Source organism: Prionailurus bengalensis, chromosome D1 (genome assembly GCF_016509475.1).
Source record: "Prionailurus bengalensis isolate Pbe53 chromosome D1, Fcat_Pben_1.1_paternal_pri, whole genome shotgun sequence".
In the NCBI taxonomy this organism is placed as follows: Eukaryota; Metazoa; Chordata; class Mammalia; order Carnivora; family Felidae; genus Prionailurus; species Prionailurus bengalensis.
The window spans coordinates 46786432-46806770 of NC_057346.1; the positions used below are offsets into that span (position 1 = coordinate 46786432).

The 20339-nt window shown below is 40.0% G+C and overlaps 1 protein-coding gene across 24 annotated transcripts in view; it reads left to right on the forward strand.

The window, feature by feature from the left end:
- The window catches only part of PICALM (phosphatidylinositol binding clathrin assembly protein), a 100168-nt gene extending 94426 nt beyond the window's left edge, over positions 1–5742 (forward strand). For 14 of the 24 annotated variants that reach the window (XM_043579999.1, XM_043580002.1, XM_043580000.1 and 11 more), the window contains 2 exons: positions 3006–3108; positions 4374–4420. In XM_043579999.1, the coding sequence (XP_043435934.1) occupies positions 3006–3098 (93 nt within the window). In that variant the 3' untranslated portion in view covers positions 3099–3108; positions 4374–4420. Of the gene's footprint in view, positions 1–3005; positions 3109–4373 lie in introns of all 24 variants that reach the window. The other 10 variants (XM_043580024.1, XM_043580021.1, XM_043580022.1 and 7 more) reach the window with 1 other exon arrangement.
- The last annotated feature ends 14597 nt before the right edge of the window (positions 5743–20339 follow it).

Sequence of the window (20339 nt, forward strand, 5' to 3'; positions counted from 1 at the left end):
GTCTGTATTAGACTCACGGTAAATGACTACTTTCTTTAAAGGGCATATTCCTTTGTGGTATAGGTCAGTTTAATTTGAACAAACTGTGATAGGTATGCTAATTTTTTTATAGGTCTGTGGGAATTGGTATAGAGAATATTACTTGAAATAAATGGGTAATTGGCTATGTTTTGTCTTTTTGTGATGGCATATTTGTAATAGGACTTAATTGGAATGGTCACCTACAGTTTGTTTTTTGCTGACTTTTAAAAGTTGGTGATTTTACAGTTAATGAAGATAGTTGGATTTTTTTCTTTTTCTTAAATTAGTTGTATTTTAGTACTGGAGCCCTACATAGGCTCTGATTTACTCACTTAAGTAAAGGAGGGTCAGCTCTTTTACTTGCAGGTGCTCCCACCAGATCCTGTTGCCCTGTCTGGCTCTTTTGTTCTTCCTCCTTTCCTTGAGCAGTAATTGGGCTATTACAGTATATTTCCTTTACTTTTTTATCCTTATTTACTACTCAGAACTGGCTACTTCTCACCAGTGCATCGTGTGTCTGTGCTTTGGTACAGGTGCCAGGAAGAGGTGGGTACAGGTGGTCCAGGGCTGCTTCGTGGCCCCTCCCTTAGCACTCTCCAGTCAGCCAAACCAATTTGGGCCATCATTTCATATGCTTGGGATGAGCATTGATGATTTGAAACTTACTACAGGGGTATTAGATCTTGTTTTCTCACGTTTTAATTTAGCTACATATTTATAAATGTAAGATAAACGTGTGTAGATTTTACCAATTTAGGAGACTAGTAGTAGTATTAGAAACTGGCACTTTCCCCCTCCAAAGATATTGATCTTCTTTAACATTATTTGTAAGCCTGTGGGACTTGAGAAGAATAGAAGGGGCATTTTCCTCTGGGACTGGCAGATTTTCAGACTGCCTGCTGTCCTCATAAAACATGTGATTTAAGAAGACATTTTACTGTGGGCTCTCATAGGAGACTTCAGATTTTGGATGCAATCTATCCACAATAAGCAGGGATTTTTGTTGTTTTTGTTTCTAACTTCAAGTGAAAGAATCTGTTTTGGAGAGAAACCCAGTTAATCTTAGACTCTATCCAGCTCAGTGACTGATGATCACTTTGCATACAATCATTCTTGTTTCTGAATGGTCATCCGTGCTTGCTCTGAAGTGGGGAGTAGGAGGGGCGCCTGGGTGGCGCAGTCGCTCATCTCAGGCTCGTGAGTTCGAGCCCCACGTTGGGCTCTGTTAACAACTCAGAGCTTGGAGCCTGCTTCAGATTCTGTCTCCCTCTCTCTCTCTCTCTGCCCCTCCCCAGCTCATGCTCTGTCTCTGTCTCTCTCAAAAATAAACATTAAAAATAATAACAAAATTGAAGTGGGGAGAAGGAGACATCTTTTCAATTAAGCTGCACCTTAATCTGTCTCTACCTGGATGTTATTTGAATCCCCAAACCCAGAGAGCTGCTCCATCCTCCCGTCTGTAGCTGCTTGTGTAATTCCATCATCTTTCCATTGTCTCTTTCCATTGTCTTAGAACATTTATTTCTGAGAACAAAGTATGGATCAGGAAAATGACTCAACCACTAAAATAACTGAGGATGATTTCTCAACTTTTAAATTGACTTTGGCATCTACAATAACAAATTGCATGTACTTGTAATGTAATATTTGCTGTAAGTCATTGGCTATCCATTTTCTATAGTGCTTTTCTTAAAAAAAAAAAATTAAAGGTAGAAATGAGATCACCTTCAACTAGCAAAGACAGATTATGAGGCTTGAAATCTGTTACAGAATTTGAATGTTGGAAGTATGAATTGAAACCATTCCCACTTGATCATCTTTGATTTAGTACTCAGTTGAACATCCCTAAAAGGATGACTCATTTCATAATAGCCCCGTGCTTGCATGCCTTTGCATTCTTTTGCAGGGGGAGAGAAAAAAAAAAAAATTAAAGTTTACTCCAAACTAGAGGCACCTAGGTGGTTTAGTCGGTTTAATGTCAACTTTGGCTCAGATCATGATCTCACGGTTCTTGGGTTCCAGCCCCATGATAGCTCAGAGCCTGGAGTCTGCTTCAGATTCTATGTCTCCCTCTCTCTCTGCCCCTCAACCGCTCATGCTCTCTCTCTGTCTCAAAAATAAATAAACATTAAAACAAACAAACATAAAAAAGTTTACTCCAAACTAAAATGGCTCGGGTTTGGTTTGAAATACTCAAAGTAGGTTTGGTGACATAGGAAAATGAACATCTTTGTTCTTCAGGAACTGTCTTTCTTTGAAGGAATACTAAAGATATGTTATTGAGTTTAATAAACGATTTGCCTCAAATTAAATGATAGCAGCTAATTCCAAGAATCAAACAAATGTAATAAAGTAGAAAACAGAATCAAAGATCTGAAGTATTCCCTATATTCAAGGTATTATGTGGGCAGTTAGACTAGGTGACCTCAAAGATCACTTTCACCTCTTAGTATATGCATCAGCTACAGCATATCCAGAGAAACAGGCAGGAGACAACTCCATGTGAAAAAAGTGTGACCTTCCACCTCTTAGGAGGAAGGAAGGAAAGACTATTGCAGCTAGATGCGTTTGGTTTGGACTGAGGTTGGACTTTGCACAGCTTTTGACAGCCTGGATACACGAAGCCATCTTCCCTCAATTAAAAAGGAAAAAATCACAAGCACTTCTTCTCTCCCCTGCACCCCCAATAGAAGTCTTAACTCTGGGTCAGCTTTTATCGACCTTTTTGAATAAGATACTTTATTCCTCTGGAATTTCAGAAACAATTTGTTTTCTGAAAAACACATGCCATTTGGATACCCTTTAAGTTGACATGTGATTGAAACTTTTGTTTTAATAATTCCATTTTCTCTAAAGGCTGCCTTTATATTTATTAAAGATGACAAAACAAAAACCACTTCTTCTTTCATTACATTTTCTGCTTTCATGTTCTGTCATTCAGAGATCTTTTTTTCTTTCCCTCTCTCTGTCTTCTTTTCCCCCAGCTGTCGGCAGCATCCAGCCCCTCCAGTCACAGTCCTCACAGAGCTTCAGGAAAGGACCCTTTTGCAGAGCTCTCTTTGGAGGATTTCTTATAAATCACTTTAGGTATTATTGCTGCTTGTTGGGGGAGATGGGGACTTATATACTTTAAAAATTTATCAAGTGTTAAACACAATTCACTCTTCTCCTTTGTTTCTTTAAAGGACTCTAGGTTCTCTCTTTTCCTCCTCCTTCTCTGTTCTTTAGGTGAAAAATAAAAATAGATCAAAATAGGACATAAGGACAAACAACTTTTGGAAAATACCTTTAACATAATTAGAAGGTGTGAAATCAAAGAACCATCTTTCATGTTTACATGTGAGCATCCACTGCCCACAGCAGATGGATGAGATCAAATACCACCCTTAAAAACTGGGTATTTTCATCAGTCTTAAAAGATTTGCGTAGAAAACATAATTTTACACACTGGATTAGAGCTTGATTAGGAGCATCTCTAGTTTTAATATAATGTCCTTGAATGTTAGTTGTGAAGAATTCATTTTAACAGTTTCTTAAAGTGTTATGTTTATGTGTGCCTTTTCATTTAAAAATAGTAACATTTCCCCAAAACAGACTTTTGTTTTATTTTTAAATTAAGGGCAAGGGAACACTTCTGTCTTTTTGATAGAAGGATTCTGTGTTTGATTCACACTGCCTCTTTTTGTTGGAAGACAGTGTAATTTGTTCTTCTTGATGCTCTAACCCCCAGTGTGTAGGTATATAGCTTCTAGATCTTTGAGAGTTTGTATTCTTCTGATTTGACAAGTTTATTAGCACATCTACTTCAGTAATGTCTTTGGAGGAACAGTTTAAGGGAATTCATGAGTGAAGTATCTGAGCAAATAGTGATGCCCTATTGAAATCTTTTCCTGTATAGATCTTTGAGATTTTGATTTATGTTAGTAAAGAAATGATTTAGTAAGCATATTACAGTTCCCTCAATTATCTCTAATTTTATGACATCATTTGTAAATAATAATTCACACTTTGCTTTTCTAAATGAGATTTTTCACATAGAATATTTGTGTTTATGGAGAGATGTTCTGAACTTGTTATTGAAAAGTTGCTCGTTCATATTCTTTCTTCCCCATCTCTTGGTTTTTAATAATTAGAAAGATCTATTTGAAGTCCCTATAGTTAGTCTTTACATATTGAGTTTTGACACATGATAAGCTGATAATACTGACTTAGTTTGGTGATCAGTGTTGTGATAAACATGCTATAAACATTTCTGGGCCAGTTGAATGGTAAAAGCCACAAAGCATTTTTATTTGTGAGAAGACTTCCTAGAATGCAGTGAATCAACTTACACTCTTTTTTTTTTTTTCCAGATACAGTTTATGTAACTAGATGGAAGAGAATGGAATTATTCCAAAAAGACAAGTGCTCAAGCAGCAAATACTTCGAGCAAAATCCAAACTGCTGTCTCTTAAACTCTCTTCTTCCATTAGAATGCTACAGTAACCCAGTGAAGGCCCATGAAGGAAATTGGGACTAGTATATAGGAGAACGTATCAATACAGTTTATAAAGCCAAGAATTGCCATGATTTCAGACTAAGATCTTTTTGGTGACTAACCCTTCAGTTCTTTCAACTCTTATTAATACCCATAATCAGTAACCTACCAAGAAAAAAGCCCTTATTTGGAAAGTGTGAAATTTGTATTTGGAAAAGCTGCCTGGAGAGAAGAGCTGTGTCCTTTCCTGTAATGCAACAGGACTCTTTTTGGGGGGATCAAAATCATAATTCTTAATTATGCAGTATCTTTCTTTTCTCCAGTCCTCACAGACACAGAAACAGTAACTAAAATTAACTTTTCTTTTAAAAAATTATATATTCAGTTTGCAGTAGACATTCCTTAAGTATTTGTATTTATTTATGATTATCAATTTACGTAACATTAATATTGTATCAGACCTCCTTATGAAAATGAGTATGGATGTAAACAGTATGTTTGATTTTTATCCATAAGAATGAATCTGATTCTGAATGCTTTTCAGCTGACATACAGAGCACTAAATATTTTAAGGCAAGTCCATAGGTCTGAATCGCTTCAGAATTCTCAGTCTCTATGGGATTTAGGGAAGCATTATAAATGCATTAATCCTTATAGTCAATTCTGTGCCTAGGATTTTGCAAGGGAACAGTTCACTGACTAGGAAAAGCACTACATTTTAAATTCAGCATTAGTGCATTGGGAAGGAACTTTACTGCTTTGTGCTTGGCATGTCATTATTTTCCATTTGACATTAGGGCCTTTCCAAAATGAATGTGAGGAATTGCTTTCACTTCAAGACTTTCCTTCTTTTCAGTAAAACTCTAGGAGGTGTTATGGGGGGAGGGAAGGGGACAAAATCCTTGAAACCTTTTATTTGGCTCATGCCATGTTATGATCATGTACCTTTTAAATAAGGGGAAATAGTATCTTTAAAGTTAATGTCTAGCCAAGAGTTTAGTTAACGAAGAATTAAACTGCACTGTTGATCGGTGCTTTGTGTAAATACATCTTAACGTTTCGGTTGAGAGGGGCCTTAAGAAGGACAGTTCGTTGTAGGAAAGCAATTCTGTACATGAGTTTAAGCATACTTGTTGCATTGTCTCTGCAGATTCTATTTTTGTTTACAATATTAAAATGTATGTTAGCAAAAATGGGTGGATTTTCAAATAAAATGCAGCTTCCACAAAATTTTTGTTATGGTATTCTGGTCTGAGGTGCATTTTTTTCCTTTTTCCTTTTTCCTTATCATCAGTATCATTTTTTGCTAATAAAAATATACCCAGGTGATTATATTTGCTGATTTAATAAAATGTAAATTTTATTTGTTTTAACTTAATATCCTTAAGGATTTTTCTTTGTACTTTTTTGTCACTTTTTAGACTCATTGATAATCTAAACTACTTACTAAAATTGTTTATGTCTTTTGATCAGATGCCTTCAGTCAGGTAAGTTTAAGGGAGAAAATGCTTGATGTTTGGCATATTAATGCATGTGTTTATTGTGCCAAGGAAACCTCTGACTGTATCGTGTTTCATATTGAAGAGTAAGTAGGATTCAGAGTACATGAGAAAGGGATTAAAGGCTTTGTGTTGATAATTATCTGCATAGTATTTGCCATGGTTGGAAAAAATTCATCTGTAGCCAATATACTTTGTTAACTTTACTAGTTTTTAAGTTTCACTATCATTAAACCATTTTCATATAAACTGGGAAATTGTACTTTTGTAGTTAACTTCCTTAACATTCTCACAGATTTTGATTTGTCTTATGTTGAGTGGATGTTCATATTTCAGGCCTATGGCTTGTCCTTTTATAATTACAGCAGCAGTAGTGTTTTGTATGTTTATGAAGGTGCTTTGTAAATATTTTCATCCTATTGCTGAAAAAACTTCTGGGCTTGTTGGGTAGGTATTATCCATATTTTACTCATTTTACAAATTGAAATCAGGAATTAGAAAAGGAACTTGATCAGGTTGATAAGCTAATAGAGGAGTCTGGTCTTTAGTTTCATGGTCAATTGTCCTTTTTATGACCTGCTGTTGTTAATTCAGGTGTATAAACTAAACAAAGATTTGTATCCCTGTGCAGTGTAGACCGATGACTACTCTTCATTTCCACACGGACTTCCTCTCTGAAGCACATTTCCTGCTTCCTGCTCTGATGCCCAGACATTATTGACTAGGAAATATACAAAATATATGATCATATTAGCTTTAATCACAGTGTAACAAGTGAGGTAACTTAGCTGTTGAACGCATAACTATATTATTAGGTTATAAGCCTGTACATGCCCAAACCATCTTAGTTCCCAAATACCAAGTTGGTGGAGGCTGCAGAGAGAAGTTAGATTATTAGCTATGGAGGGCAGCTATACTCGTCCCAAATCACTTTCAAAATTAGTCTTTTGCTTTTGGCTTAACATCTCGTTATTATCATTCAGCATTTCTTAATTTAATTTTTTTTTTTTTTTTTTTTTTTTTTTACTTTTTAATTTATTTAGGGGTGCCTGCTGCATGACTTAGTTGGTTAAGCATCCAACTCTTGGTTTCGACTCAGGTCATGATCTCATGGTTTTGTGAGTTCGAGCTCCACATTGGGCTCCGTGCTGACAGTGCAGAACCTGCTTGGGATGCTCTGTTTCCCTCTGTCTCTGCCCTTCCCCAACTCCTGCTGTTTCTGTCTCTCTCAAAATGGATAAATAAACTTTAAAAAAATCTTAAAAATAAAGTTTATTAGTTTGAGAGAGAGCAAGAGTATGAACAGGGGAGGGGCAGAGAGAGAAGGGAGAGAGAGAATCCCAAGCAGGCTCCACACTGTCAGTGCAGAGCCCAATGTAGGGCTAGATCTGACGACCCACAAGATCATGACCTGAACCGAGATCAGGTGGCTTAACTGAGCCATTTTTTTAAAGCTGTCTTTTTCTTAACCAGTGACTGTGAGAGTCCATATTTAGGAAAAGACCTATGTTACACTAGGAATTTTTTACTTCTCCACAAACCAACAAAACATGACCCCTGAAAAATAGGCTTTTATGGGATAAGTTTCTCCTTCAACTGAATAATTTATTCATCATCACCAAACATGTTTCCAAAGTCTGAGGTTCAGAGTACTGATGTACTTAGTACTCAGGATGAGTGTGGCTCCATGTGTTCAGCAGTGGCTGGGTCACAGACTGCATGGAGAGGTCACAGCACACAGCCAGATGAACTTACTCTTGGAGAAAAGATGGCTTCACAGCTTCCATCAGTGGCCTCCCCAAGTAGCTTAGTTCTTTGTTCAGCCATACTTGTTACCTTCCATGGGTCTGACTAGCTTGGAATTTTGCTGTCTGGGCTCTGAATGGAGAGCTGCAGTATCGTCATCTATTTTGGTGTGCCACCAATTAGAAATGTTTTCTAAGTCTTTAGCTAGTATTTCTAGTCTAATTTTCATGTAAGCATTTAGTGAATGCCCCATTTGTTATTGAAGCATACAAGTTGAGTTCTTAAGCCATATATGACATTACATTGTCAAAAGTTGTGTAAAGTTCTTTCTGTGGTATGGGGGAGGGAGCAGGTACAACTCTCTTGAGGCAGGATAGTAGGTTACACTGATGGTAGGCAGACAGGAGAAAAAAGGGAAGGGAAAGTTTTATAGAAGCTTTGTTTTCCAATAGGTTCTTATTTAAAATAGCTCTTCCAGGGGCGCCTGGGTGGCACAGTCGGTTAAGCGTCCGACTTCAGCCAGGTCACGATCTCGCGGTCCGTGAGTTCGAGCCCCGCGTCAAGCTCTGGGCTGATGGCTCAGAGCCTGGAGCCTGTTTCTGATTCTGTGTCTCCCTCTCTCTCGCCCCTCCCCCGTTCATGCTCTGTCTCTCTCTGTCCCAAAAATAAAAATAAACGTTGAAAAAATTAAAAATAAAAAAAAATAAAATAGCTCTTCCAGGGGCGCCTGGGTGGCTTCTCGTTTAAGTGTCCGACTTCGGCTCAGGTCATGATATCACTGTTCACAAGTTCAAGCTCTGCATCAGGCTCTGTGCTGACAGCTCCGAGCCTGGAGCCTGCTTCACATTCTGTGTCTCCCTCTCTCTCTGTCCCTCCTCTGCTCACACTTTGTCTCTCAAAAATAATAAAAACATTAAAAAATTTTTTTGAATAGCTCTTCCATGGGGCACCTGGCTGGCCCAGTGGTAAACCAAGTGACTCTTAATCTCAGGGTCATGAGTTCAAGCCCCACATTGGACTTGGAGCCTACTTAAAAACACACAAAAACCATAGAATAGTTATCTGCTACAAAACGTAATTTTTTTGTGTGCACGTGCATGCACGAGTGGGGCAGGGGCAGAAGGGGAGATGGAGGTTTTTTTTTTTTTTCAGCTACAAATATATATTTTACAATCCTTTTATTTTTATGGAAGTATAGTTAGCATACAGTGTTATAGTAGTTTCAGGTGCACAACATAATGATTCAACAAACGAATACATTACTCAGTGCTCATCACATTTAGTGTATTTTTTTCCAAATTTTTAAAATTTACATCCAAGTTAGCATATAGTGCAACAATAATTTCAGGAGTAGATTCCTTAATGCCCCTTACCCATTTAGCCCATCACCCTTCCAGCAACCCTCTGTCTTCTATATTTAAGAGTCTCTTAGGTTTTGTCCCCCTTCCTGTTTTTATATTCTTTTTGCTTCCCTTCCCTTATGTTCATCTGTTTTCTGTCTTAAATTCCTCATGAGTGAAGTCATGATATTTGTCTTTCTCTAATTTCACTTAGCATAATACTTTCTAGTTCCATCCATGTAGCTGCCAATGGCAAGATTTCATTCTTTCACTGCCGAGTAATACTCCATTGTATATATATATATACCACATTTTTTTTTATGAAATTTATTGACAAATCGGTTTCCATACAACACCCAGTGCTCATCCCAAAAGGTGCCCTCCTCAATACCCATCACCCACCCTCTCCTCCCTCCCACCCCCCATCAACCCTCACTTTGTTCTCAGTTTTTAACAGTCTCTTATGCTTTGGCTCTCTCCCATTCTAACCTCTTTTTTTTTTTTTTCCTTCCCCTCCCCCATGGGTTCCTGTTAAGTTTCTCGGGATCCACATAAGAGTGAAACCATATGGTATCTGTCTTTCTCTGTATGGCTTATTTCACTTAGCATCACACTCTCCAGTTCCATCCACGTTGCTACAAAAGGCCATATTTCATTTTTTCTCAATATACCACATCTTATTTATCCATTCATCCGTCGATGGACATTTGGGCTCTTTCCATACTTTGGCTATTGTTGATAGTGCTGCTATAAACATTAGGGTGCATGTGCCCCTTCGAAACAGCACACCTGTATCCCTTGGATAAATACCTAGTAGTGCCATTGCTAGGTTGTAGGATAGTTCTATTTTTAATTTTTTTGAGGAACCTCCATAATGTTTTCCAGAGTGGCTGCACTGTCATAGACTCTGGGTCTAAAGTTCTCTCTTGTCTGGCAAGAGAGTAGGACTCAGGATGAAAAGCGGGAGATGGCTAAATGTCCAGGAAAAGACAAGAGCCCCGAATAAGGGTCCTTGCCTGTTTTTACTAGGATCAGAAGGCTTACAAACATGGCGGTGGATGTGCACAAAGAGACAATAAATCTGTGAACATTAACTTGTGGACGTGAGGGAAAGGGGGTCTTCAAGATATTTGGGGTTAGGGGTTTGGGTTAATAGCAAAATCCTGACGCCGGGCAGTCTGGCGGAAGGTTGTTTGCAGCGGGACGGACGTGAGGCAGCACCTTTGTTTATCTTAGCTAGCCTAAGGGATGAGACTGGGGAAATCACCTCAGGGTGGACAAGGCACCTTTTCTTTTGTTAACCATCTCTCCTCTGGGCTGCTTCACCTGCAGCACAGAGGTCTATAGACCTATTTACCTGTTTACCTAACTTAGTCCTTTCTTCCTGTGAAAGCAGCTTTCTGCTATAGTACTAAATTGGGGGTGCTTCCACTCTGAATATCTAATCTTGTTTATTTCCTATACCTATGTTCTATATTGGTGCCTGGGCACCTCCCTATTTTGGGGCCTTTGCCTCTCCCTCTCTATTCTGGGGGCTTAAGCCCCCTTTCTCTATCCTTACTCACCTAATCTTGTTTACCCAAACTCACCTGTGAGCAACCTATGACTTTGTACTTCTTTATGCCTTGTTAATCCATTGGTGTAAGCCCGGGGGATTCCTAAGCTTATCCTCCACAGCTCCTCCACAGTTGGCATTCCCACCAGCAGTGCATAAGAGATCTTCCTGGGAGAGAGATTCTTAAGCAGCCTCCACATTCAGCATGGAGCCCGAGGCAGGGCTCAATCCCATGACCCTGGGGATCATGACCTGAGCCGAAATCAGGAATCCAATGCTCAACCAACAGACTAAGCCACCCAGGCTTCCCCCAAAAATGATTTTAAGGTTGGTTTTGAAATAAAAATAGCTGTGTGAGAATCGCCTGGGGAGCTAACCTTAGCTCAGTCTGAGCCTTCCACACTCAGGCACCCTGCCTGTCTCCCTTGAGACTGGGTACTTGTCAGCTGTCTTATACCCCCATTTAAACAAGCACAGGGTTATCACGCCCTTGCCCCTCGACTGGGACTGGAGGGAAGAAAGTATCAACAAAGTAGATCATCCCCACTCCCCACCTGCACCTGGACTCCATGCTGTCTGCACTAATGCAGAACTTCCAGTTGATTTCCTTGGCCTTTCTGGAACACTTTACATGGAAGCATCAGGCACACCACACGGTACTGCCAGCTAACTTAGGGGTCATGTTAAAAGGCACAAAATGAAATCTATTTCTCTGTTCACTTTTGTCCTGAAGTAGGGTAGGAACTGAAAAGCTTTTCGCTTCCATGTAATTGCTTGAAGGAGGCTCCAAGGGCCTGGAAAAGGCAGGCAGAGGCACTGTGGTAGAAGGGGGGGAAAAACAGAGATGACACGAAGCCCAATAAAGATGGCTGTGCCCATTGTTTGGTGTTCATAACACCTGTTGCTCGGAGCTGATCTTTTACAACCATTACACTCATATGTGGACCTTAATAATTTGTGATAGAATTTATGTCACATCGTGGCTCCGAAGTAGAAATGAAAGAATGACGGTTCACTTAATCTTACAAAGGTTAAGCTGGTGTCATTCTGGCCTAAAAGCAACAATACAATAGGATAATAGGAAATTATAGAAAATATAAGTCTCTTCCCTACTCCTGGCACAGAGTTCCTAAAACTCTTACAATTTAAGTGTTAGTCCTAGGAGCATCTCTTGTTTTAATTGGCCTTCCTGGTTCCTGACACAAAATTACTAAATCTCTTGGAATTTCCTGGGTGCCAGGGGTGTCTTGCTCTAATGAGGCAACTCTTGGCTCCTGGATGCCTTCAGAGAATGAAGGCTGGTCACTAGAAAAACCAAGCCAGTCATTAGAAGCCTCCATAAAAATCCCAGTATTAAGGGATCTGGAATAAAGAGAAGGTGGACTTTTAACAAGCTGTTTTTATCAGCACCATATATCTGGGGAAGGGGGATTTGAGATTATCAAAGAAACAACTGTGTAAGTGTGGAATAAGGGCAAGTTCAGGGATAAATCCCAGAGATTATCTCCATTATTAAGGGATATATAGTAAAGGATTAATGGAGGCCAGGAAAAGAACAGAGCTGAAGATTAACTATTTTCAAAAAGACAGGAAATCATAACATGCTGGTGAAGATGTGGAGGAGGGAACTCTGTGTGCTGTTGGTGGGAATGTAAACTAGTACAGCCACAACGGAAAACAGGATGGGGTTTCTTCAAGAAATTAAAAATAGAACTAGGATCCAGCAATCCCACTTCTGGGTATATATCTGCAGGGAACAAAATCATGATCTTGAAGTGATACCTTACTCTCATGTTCACTGAAGTATTATTCACTATAGCCAAGGTATGGAGATAATCTAAGTGTCCATCAGCAGATGAATTGATTTAAAAAATTGTAAGATATATATACATATACATACACACACACACTGGAATATTGACTACTTATTCTTTTTTTTTTTTTCTGAAATTTATTGACAAATTGGTTTCCATACAACACCCAGTGCTCATCCCAAAAGGTGCCCTCCTCAATACCCATCACCCACCCTCTCCTCCCTCCCACCCCCCATCAACCCTCACTTTGTTCTCAGTTTTTAACAGTCTCTTATGCTTTGGCTCTCTCCCACTCTAACCTCTTTTTTTTTTTTTTTCCTTCCCCTCCCCCATGGGTTCCTGTTAAGTTTCTCAGGATCCACATAAGAGTGAAACCATATGGTATCTGTCTTTCTCTGTATGGCTTATTTCACTTAGCATCACACTCTCCAGTTCCATCCACGTTGCTACAAAAGGCCATATTTCATTTTTTCTCATTGCCACGTAATATTCCATTGTGTATATAAACCACAATTTCTTTATCCATTCATCAGTTGATGGACATTTAGGCTCTTTCCATAATTTGGCTATTGTTGAGAGTGCTGCTATGAACATTGGGGTACAAGTGGCCCTATGCATCAGTGCTCCTGTATCCCTTGGATAAATTCCTAGCAGTGCTATTGCTGGGTCATAGGGTAGGTCTATTTTTAATTTTCTGAGGAACCTCCACACTGCTTTCCAGAGCGGCTGCACCAATTTGCATTCCCACCAACAGTGCAAGAGGGTTCCCGTTTCTCCACATCCTCTCCAGCATCTATAGTCTCCTGATTTGTTCATTTTGGCCACTCTGACTGGCGTGAGGTGATACCTGAGTGTGGTTTTGATTTGTATTTCCCTGATAAGGAGCGACGCTGAACATCTTTTCATGTGCCTGTTGGCCATCCGGATGTCTTCTTTAGAGAAGTGTCTATTCATGTTTTCTGCCCATTTCTTCACTGGGTTATTTGTTTTTTGGGTGTGGAGTTTGGTGAGCTCTTTATAGATTTTGGATACTAGCCCTTTGTCCGATATGTCATTTGCGAATATCTTTTCCCATTCCGTTGGTTGCCTTTTAGTTTTGTTGGTTGTTTCCTTTGCTGTGCAGAAGCTTTTTATCTTCATAAGGTCCCAGTAATTCACTTTTGCTTGTAATTCCCTTGCCTTTGGGGATGTGTCGAGTAAGAGATTGCTACGGCTGAGGTCAGAGAGGTCTTTTCCTGCTTTCTCCTCTAAGGTTTTGATGGTTTCCTGTCTCACATTTAGGTCCTTTATCCATTTTGAGTTTATTTTTGTGAATGGTGTGAGAAAGTGGTCTAGTTTCAACCTTCTGCATGTTGCTGTCCAGTTCTCCCAGCACCATTTGTTAAAGAGGCTGTCTTTTTTCCATTGGATGTTCTTTCCTGCTTTGTCAAAGATGAGTTGGCCATACGTTTGTGGGTCTAGTTCTGGGGTTTCTATTCTATTCCATTGGTCTATGTGTCTGTTTTGGTGCCAATACCATGCTGTCTTGATGATGACAGCTTTGTAGTAGAGGCTAAAGTCTGGGATTGTGATGCCTCCTGCTTTGGTCTTCTTCAAAATTCCTTTGGCTATTCGGGGCCTTTTGTGGTTCCATATGAATTTTAGGATTGCTTGTTCTAGTTTCGAGAAGAATGCTGGTGCAATTTTGATTGGGATTGCATTGAATGTGTAGATAGCTTTGGGTAGTATTGACATTTTGACAATATTTATTTTTCCAATCCATGAGCAGGGAATGTCTTTCCATTTCTTTAAATCTTCTTCAATTTCCTTCATAAGCTTTCTATAGTTTTCAGCATACAGATCCTTTACATCTTTGGTTAGATTTATTCCTAGGTATTTTATGCTTCTTGGTGCAATTGTGAATGGGATCAGTTTCTTTATTTGTCTTTCTGTTGCTTCATTGTTAGTGTATAAGAATGCAACTGATTTCTGTACATTGATTTTGTATCCTGCAACTTTGCTGAATTCCTGTATCAGTTCTAGCAGACTTTTGGTGGAGTCTATCGGATTTTCCATGTATAATATCATGTCATCTGCAAAAAGCGAAAGCTTGACTTCATCTTTGCCAATTTTGATGCCTTTGATTTCCTTTTGTTGTCTGATTGCTGATGCTAGAACTTCCAGCACTATGTTAAACAGCAGCGGTGAGAGTGGGCATCCTTGTCGTGTTCCTGATCTCAGGGAAAAAGCTTTCAGTTTTTCCCCGTTGAGGATGATGTTAGCTGTGGGCTTTTCATAAATGGCTTTTATGATCTTTAAGTATGTTCCTTCTATCCCAACTTTCTCAAGGGTTTTTATTAAGAAAGGGTGCTGGATTTTGTCGAAGGCCTTTTCTGCATCGATTGACAGGATCATATGGTTCTTCTCTCTTTTTTTGTTAATGTGATGTATCACGTTGATTGATTTGCGAATGTTGAACCAGCCCTGCATCCCAGGAATGAATCCCACTTGATCATGGTGAATAATTCTTTTTATATGCCGTTGAATTCGATTTGCTAGTATCTTATTGAGAATTTTTGCATCCATATTCATCAGGGATATTGGCCTGTAGTTCTCTTTTTTTACTGGGTCTCTGTCTGGTTTAGGAATCAAAGTAATACTGGCTTCATAGAATGAGTCTGGAAGTTTTCCTTCCCTTTCTATTTCTTGGAATAGCTTGAGAAGGATAGGTATTATCTCTGCTTTAAACGTCTGGTAGAACTCCCCTGGGAAGCCATCTGGTCCTGGACTCTTATTTGTTGGGAGATTTTTGATAACCGATTCAATTTCTTCGCTGGTTATGGGTCTGTTCAAGCTTTCTATTTCCTCCTGATTGAGTTTTGGAAGAGTGTGGGTGTTCAGGAATTTGTCCATTTCTTCCAGGTTGTCCAATTTGTTGGCATATAAGTTTTCATAGTATTCCCTGATAATTGTTTGTATCTCTGAGGGATTGGTTGTAATAATTCCATTTTCATTCATGATTTTATCTATTTGGGTCATCTCCCTTTTCTTTTTGAGAAGCCTGGCTAGAGGTTTGTCAATTTTGTTTATTTTTTCAAAAAACCAACTCTTGGTTTCGTTGATCTGCTCTACAGTTTTTTTAGTTTCTATATTGTTTATTTCTGCTCTGATCTTTATTATTTCTCTTCTTCTGCTGGGCTTAGGCTGCCTTTGCTGTTCTGCTTCTAGTTCCTTTAGGTGTGCTGTTAGATTTTGTATTTGGGATTTTTCTTGTTTCTTGAGATAGGCCTGGATTGCAATGTATTTTCCTCTCAGGACTGCCTTTGCTGCGTCCCAAAGCGTTTGGATTGTTGTATTTTCATTTTCGTTTTTTTCCATATATTTTTTAATTTCTTCTCTAATTGCCTGGTTGACCCACTCATTCGTTAGTAGGGTGTTCTTTAACCTCCATGCTTTTGGAGGTTTTCCAGACTTTTTCTGTGGTTGATTTCAAGCTTCATAGCATTGTGGTCTGAAAGTAAGCATGGTATAATTTCAATTCTTGTAAACTTATGAAGGGCTGTTTTGTGACCCAGTATATGATCTATCTTGGAGAATGTTCCATGTGCACTCGAGAAGAAAGTATATTCTGTTGCTTTGGGATGCAGAGTTCTAAATATATCTGTCAAGTCCATCTGATCCAATGTCTCATTCAGGGCCCTTGTTTCTTTATTGACCGTGTGTCTAGATGATCTATCCATTTCTGTAAGTGGTGTATTAAAGTCCCCTGCAATTACCACATTCTTATCAATAAGGTTGCTTATGTTTATGAGTAATTGTTTTATATATTTGGGGGCTCCGGTATTCGGTGCATAGACATTTATAATTGTTAGCTCTTCCTGATGGATAGACCCTGTAACTATTATATAATGTCCTTCTTCATCTCTTGTTACAGCCTTTAATTTAAAGTCTAGTTTGTCTGATATAAGTATGGCTACTCCAGCTTTCTTTTGGCTTCCAGTCGCATGATAAATAGTTCTCCATCCCCTCACTCTCAATCTAAAGGTGTCCTCAGGTCTAAAATGAGTCTCTTGTAGACAGCAAATAGATGGGTCTTGTTTTTTTATCCATTCTGATACCCTATGTCTTTTGGTTGGCGCATTTAATCCATTTACATTCAGTGTTATTATAGAAAGATACGGGTTTAGAGTCATTGTGATGTCTGTATGTTTTATGCTTATAGTGATGTCTCTGGGACTTTGTCTCACAGGGTCCCCCTTAGGATCTCTTGTAGGGCTGGTTTAGTGGTGACAAATTCCTTCAGTTTTTGTTTGTTTGGGAAGACCTTTATCTCTCCTTCTATTCTAAATGACAGACTTGCTGGATAAAGGATTCTTGGCTGCATATTTTTTCTGTCTAGCACCCTGAAAATCTCGTGCCAATTCTTTCTGGCCTGCCAAGTTTCAAAAGAGAGATCAGTCACGAGTCTTATAGGTCTCCCTTTATATGTGAGGGCACGTTTACCCCTTGCTGCTTTCAGAATTTTCTCTTTATCCTTGTATTTTGCCAGTTTCACTATGATATGTCGTGCAGAAGATCGATTCAAGTTACGTCTGAAGGGAGTTCTCTGTGCCTCTTGGATTTCAATGCCTTTTTCCTTCTCCAGTTCAGGGAAGTTCTCAGCTATGATTTCTTCAAGTACCCCTTCAGCACCTTTCCCTCTCTCTTCCTCCTCTGGGATACCAATTATGCGTATATTATTTCTTTTTAGTGTATCACTTAATTCTCTAATTTTCCCCTCATACTCCTGGATTTTTTTATCTCTCTTTTTCTCAGCTTCCTCTTTTTCCATAACTTTATCTTCTAGTTCACCTATTCTCTCCTCTGCCTCTTCAAGCCGAGCTGTGGTGGTTTCCATTTTGTTATGCATTTCGTTTAAAGCGTTTTTCAGCTCCTCGTGACTGTTCCTTAGTCCCTTGATCTCTGTAGCAAGAGATTCTCTGCTGTCCTGTATACTGTTTTCAAGCCCAGCGATTAATTTTATGACTATTATTCTAAATTCACTTTCTGTTATATTATTTAAATCCTTTTTGATCAGCTCATTAGCTGTTGTTATTTCCTGGAGATTCTTCTGAGGGGAGTTCTTCCGCTTGGTCATTTTGGATAGTCCCTGGCGTGGTGAGGACCTGCAGGGCACTTCCCCTGTGCTGTGGTGTATAACTGGAGTTGGTGGGCGGGGCCGCAGTCCGACCTGATGTCTGCCCCCAGCCCACCGCTGGGGCCACAGTCAGACTGGTGTGTGCCTTCTCTTCCCCTCTCCTAGGGGTGGGATTCACTGTGGGGTGGTGTGGCTCGTCTGGGCTACTTGCACCCTGCCAGGCTTGTGATGCTGGGGATCTGGCGTATTAGCTGGGGTGGGTAGGCAAGGTGCTCGGGGGCAGGAGGGGCAGGCTTAGATCGCTTCTCCTTAGGTGATCCACTTCAGGAGGGGCCCTGTGGCAGCGGGAGGGAGTCAGATCCGCTGCCGGAGGTTTGGCTCCGCCGAAGCGCAGAGTTGGGTGTTTGCGCGGAGCGAGCAAGTTCCCTGGCAGGAACCGGTTCCCTTTGGGATTTCGGCTGGGGGATGGGCGGGGGAAATGGCGCTGGCGAGCGCCTTTGTTCCCCACCAAACTGAGCTCTGTTGTCAGGGGGCTCAGCAGCTCTCCCTCCCTTTGTCCTCTAGCCTTCCCGCTTTCCGAGCAGAGATGTTAATTTATGACCTCCCAGACGCTAAGTCGCGCTTGTTGTGGGAACACAGTCCGTCAGGCCCCTCCGCTTTTGCAAGCCAGACTCGGGGGCTCTGCTTGGCCGGCGAGCCGCCCCTCCGCCCCGGCTCCCTCCCGCCAGTCCGTGGAGCGCGCACCGCCTCGCCGCCCTTCCTACCCTCTTCCGTGGGCCTCTCGTCTGCGTTTGGCTCCGGCGACTCTGTTCTGCTAATCCTCTTGGGGTTTTCTGGGTTATTTAGGCAGGTGTAGATGGAATCTAAGTGATCAGCAGGACGTGCGGTGAGCCCAGCGTCCTCCTAAGCCGCCATCTTGCCGCTCACCTCCTTGACTACTTATTCTTAAAAATGAGGGAAATTATTGTCATTTATGACAACCTGGATGAACCTGGAGGGATTATGCCAAGTGAAATAAGCCAGACAAAAACTAACACTGCCTGGTCTCACTTATATGTGGATTCTGAAAAAAATTAAAAAAAAAAAGTCAAAATAATAGAAACAGAAAATTGGAGGGTGGGGGAAATAGGGAGAGAGGTTGGTAAAAAGGTGCAAAGTTTAAATTATAAAAAGAATAAGGTGTGAGGATCTAATGTATAACATGGTGATATAGTTGATAACACTGTGTCATATAATAGAGATTTGCTGAGAGAATGAACTTAAATGCTCACCCCCACCACCCCCCAAAAAGGTAAGTATGTGAGGTGTTGGATGTGTATATAACTCTATGGGAGGAATCCCTTCACAAAGAATATATATATTAAATCATCACATCATGTACTTTAAATATTTTTAAATGTTGTCCATTATATCTCAAAGATGAAAACAATGTAGCATTATGAGATAGGTTGCAAAATCAATGGGAGGAAGGGAAATGCTGAGTGGTTATCAGACTGGAGATGAGATGGGGTAAGTGATGAAAGAAAAGCAAATGGATAGCCTGGAATATGAACATATACAGAAGACAATTTGCATAATATTAGTCTTTGAAGAGCATTCTTCCCTTCAGAGAGTATTTCTGTCATTGAGTGAAGCACCTGCTGCTTGATGAGACAGTTGCTCCATAGATGGTAAGTGTGGACTCTGCAGCCATGCTGGGGGTTAAACTCCTAGTTTGAGCAATTTATATAACTGCCCATGCCTCGATTTCTCCATCTGTAAAATGGCATAATAATGCCTACCCCATATGACTGCTGTTTGTAATTAATGAATTAAAAATGGAGGCATTTAGGACATCTTTGCATGTAATAAAGTTTCAGTACACTTCTTGAAATACAGAATAGCTTGTGGTCAAGAGCCTAGATCCTGGAGGCAAAACATCTGTGTTCAGATCCTGACTCTGTCCCTTACTAGCTGGGGGACTTTGGGAAATTTATTAAATTTCCCTCTGCCTATTTCTTCATCTGTAAAGTGAGAATAATTCTGGACCCACTACATAAGATTATAAGAAGGATCAATTAGGTTAATATATAATATACATAACATATGTAAAGTGCATATAATATATATATATGTGCATATATATGTAAATATATGTAATATATGTAAAGTGCAATAATAAGAGCATTTAGGTGTTTGCCATTGTTAGTTATTACTAAAGAGCCTTTTTATTTTATTTTATTTTATTTTATTTTATTTTATTTAAAAAAATTTTTTTTTCAACGTTTATTTATTTTTGGGACAGAGAGAGACAGAGCATGAACAGGGGTGGGGCAGAGAGAGAGGGAGACACAGAATCGGAAACAGGCTCCAGGCTCTGAGCCATCAGCCCAGAGCCTGACGCGGGGCTCGAACTCACGGACCGCGAGATCGTGACCTGGCTGAAGTCAGATGCTTAACCGACTGCGCCACCCAGGCGCCCCTAAAGAGCCTTTTTAAATGTCACTCTTTGGACTTGTTCACCCTGCCCTGTTTGCATTGTGCTGATGTTAGCCCAGTGCTCTGCTGGAGGTCTCATGACGTGATTCCAAAGAAAAACCCTGAACCTCTAACTCCACACGTCCTCACATAAGCAGGAGTCCTTGATTCTGAAGCAGTGGCAGTAATTCCTGAGTCTGGTGTGACAGAACACATTTTTGAAAATAGCCCCCACACATCTAAGTATACTTAGGTCAGCAGCTTTAGATGCCTCAGATAAAGCAGAATACTTTCTAAAGTCATTTGAGCTCCCC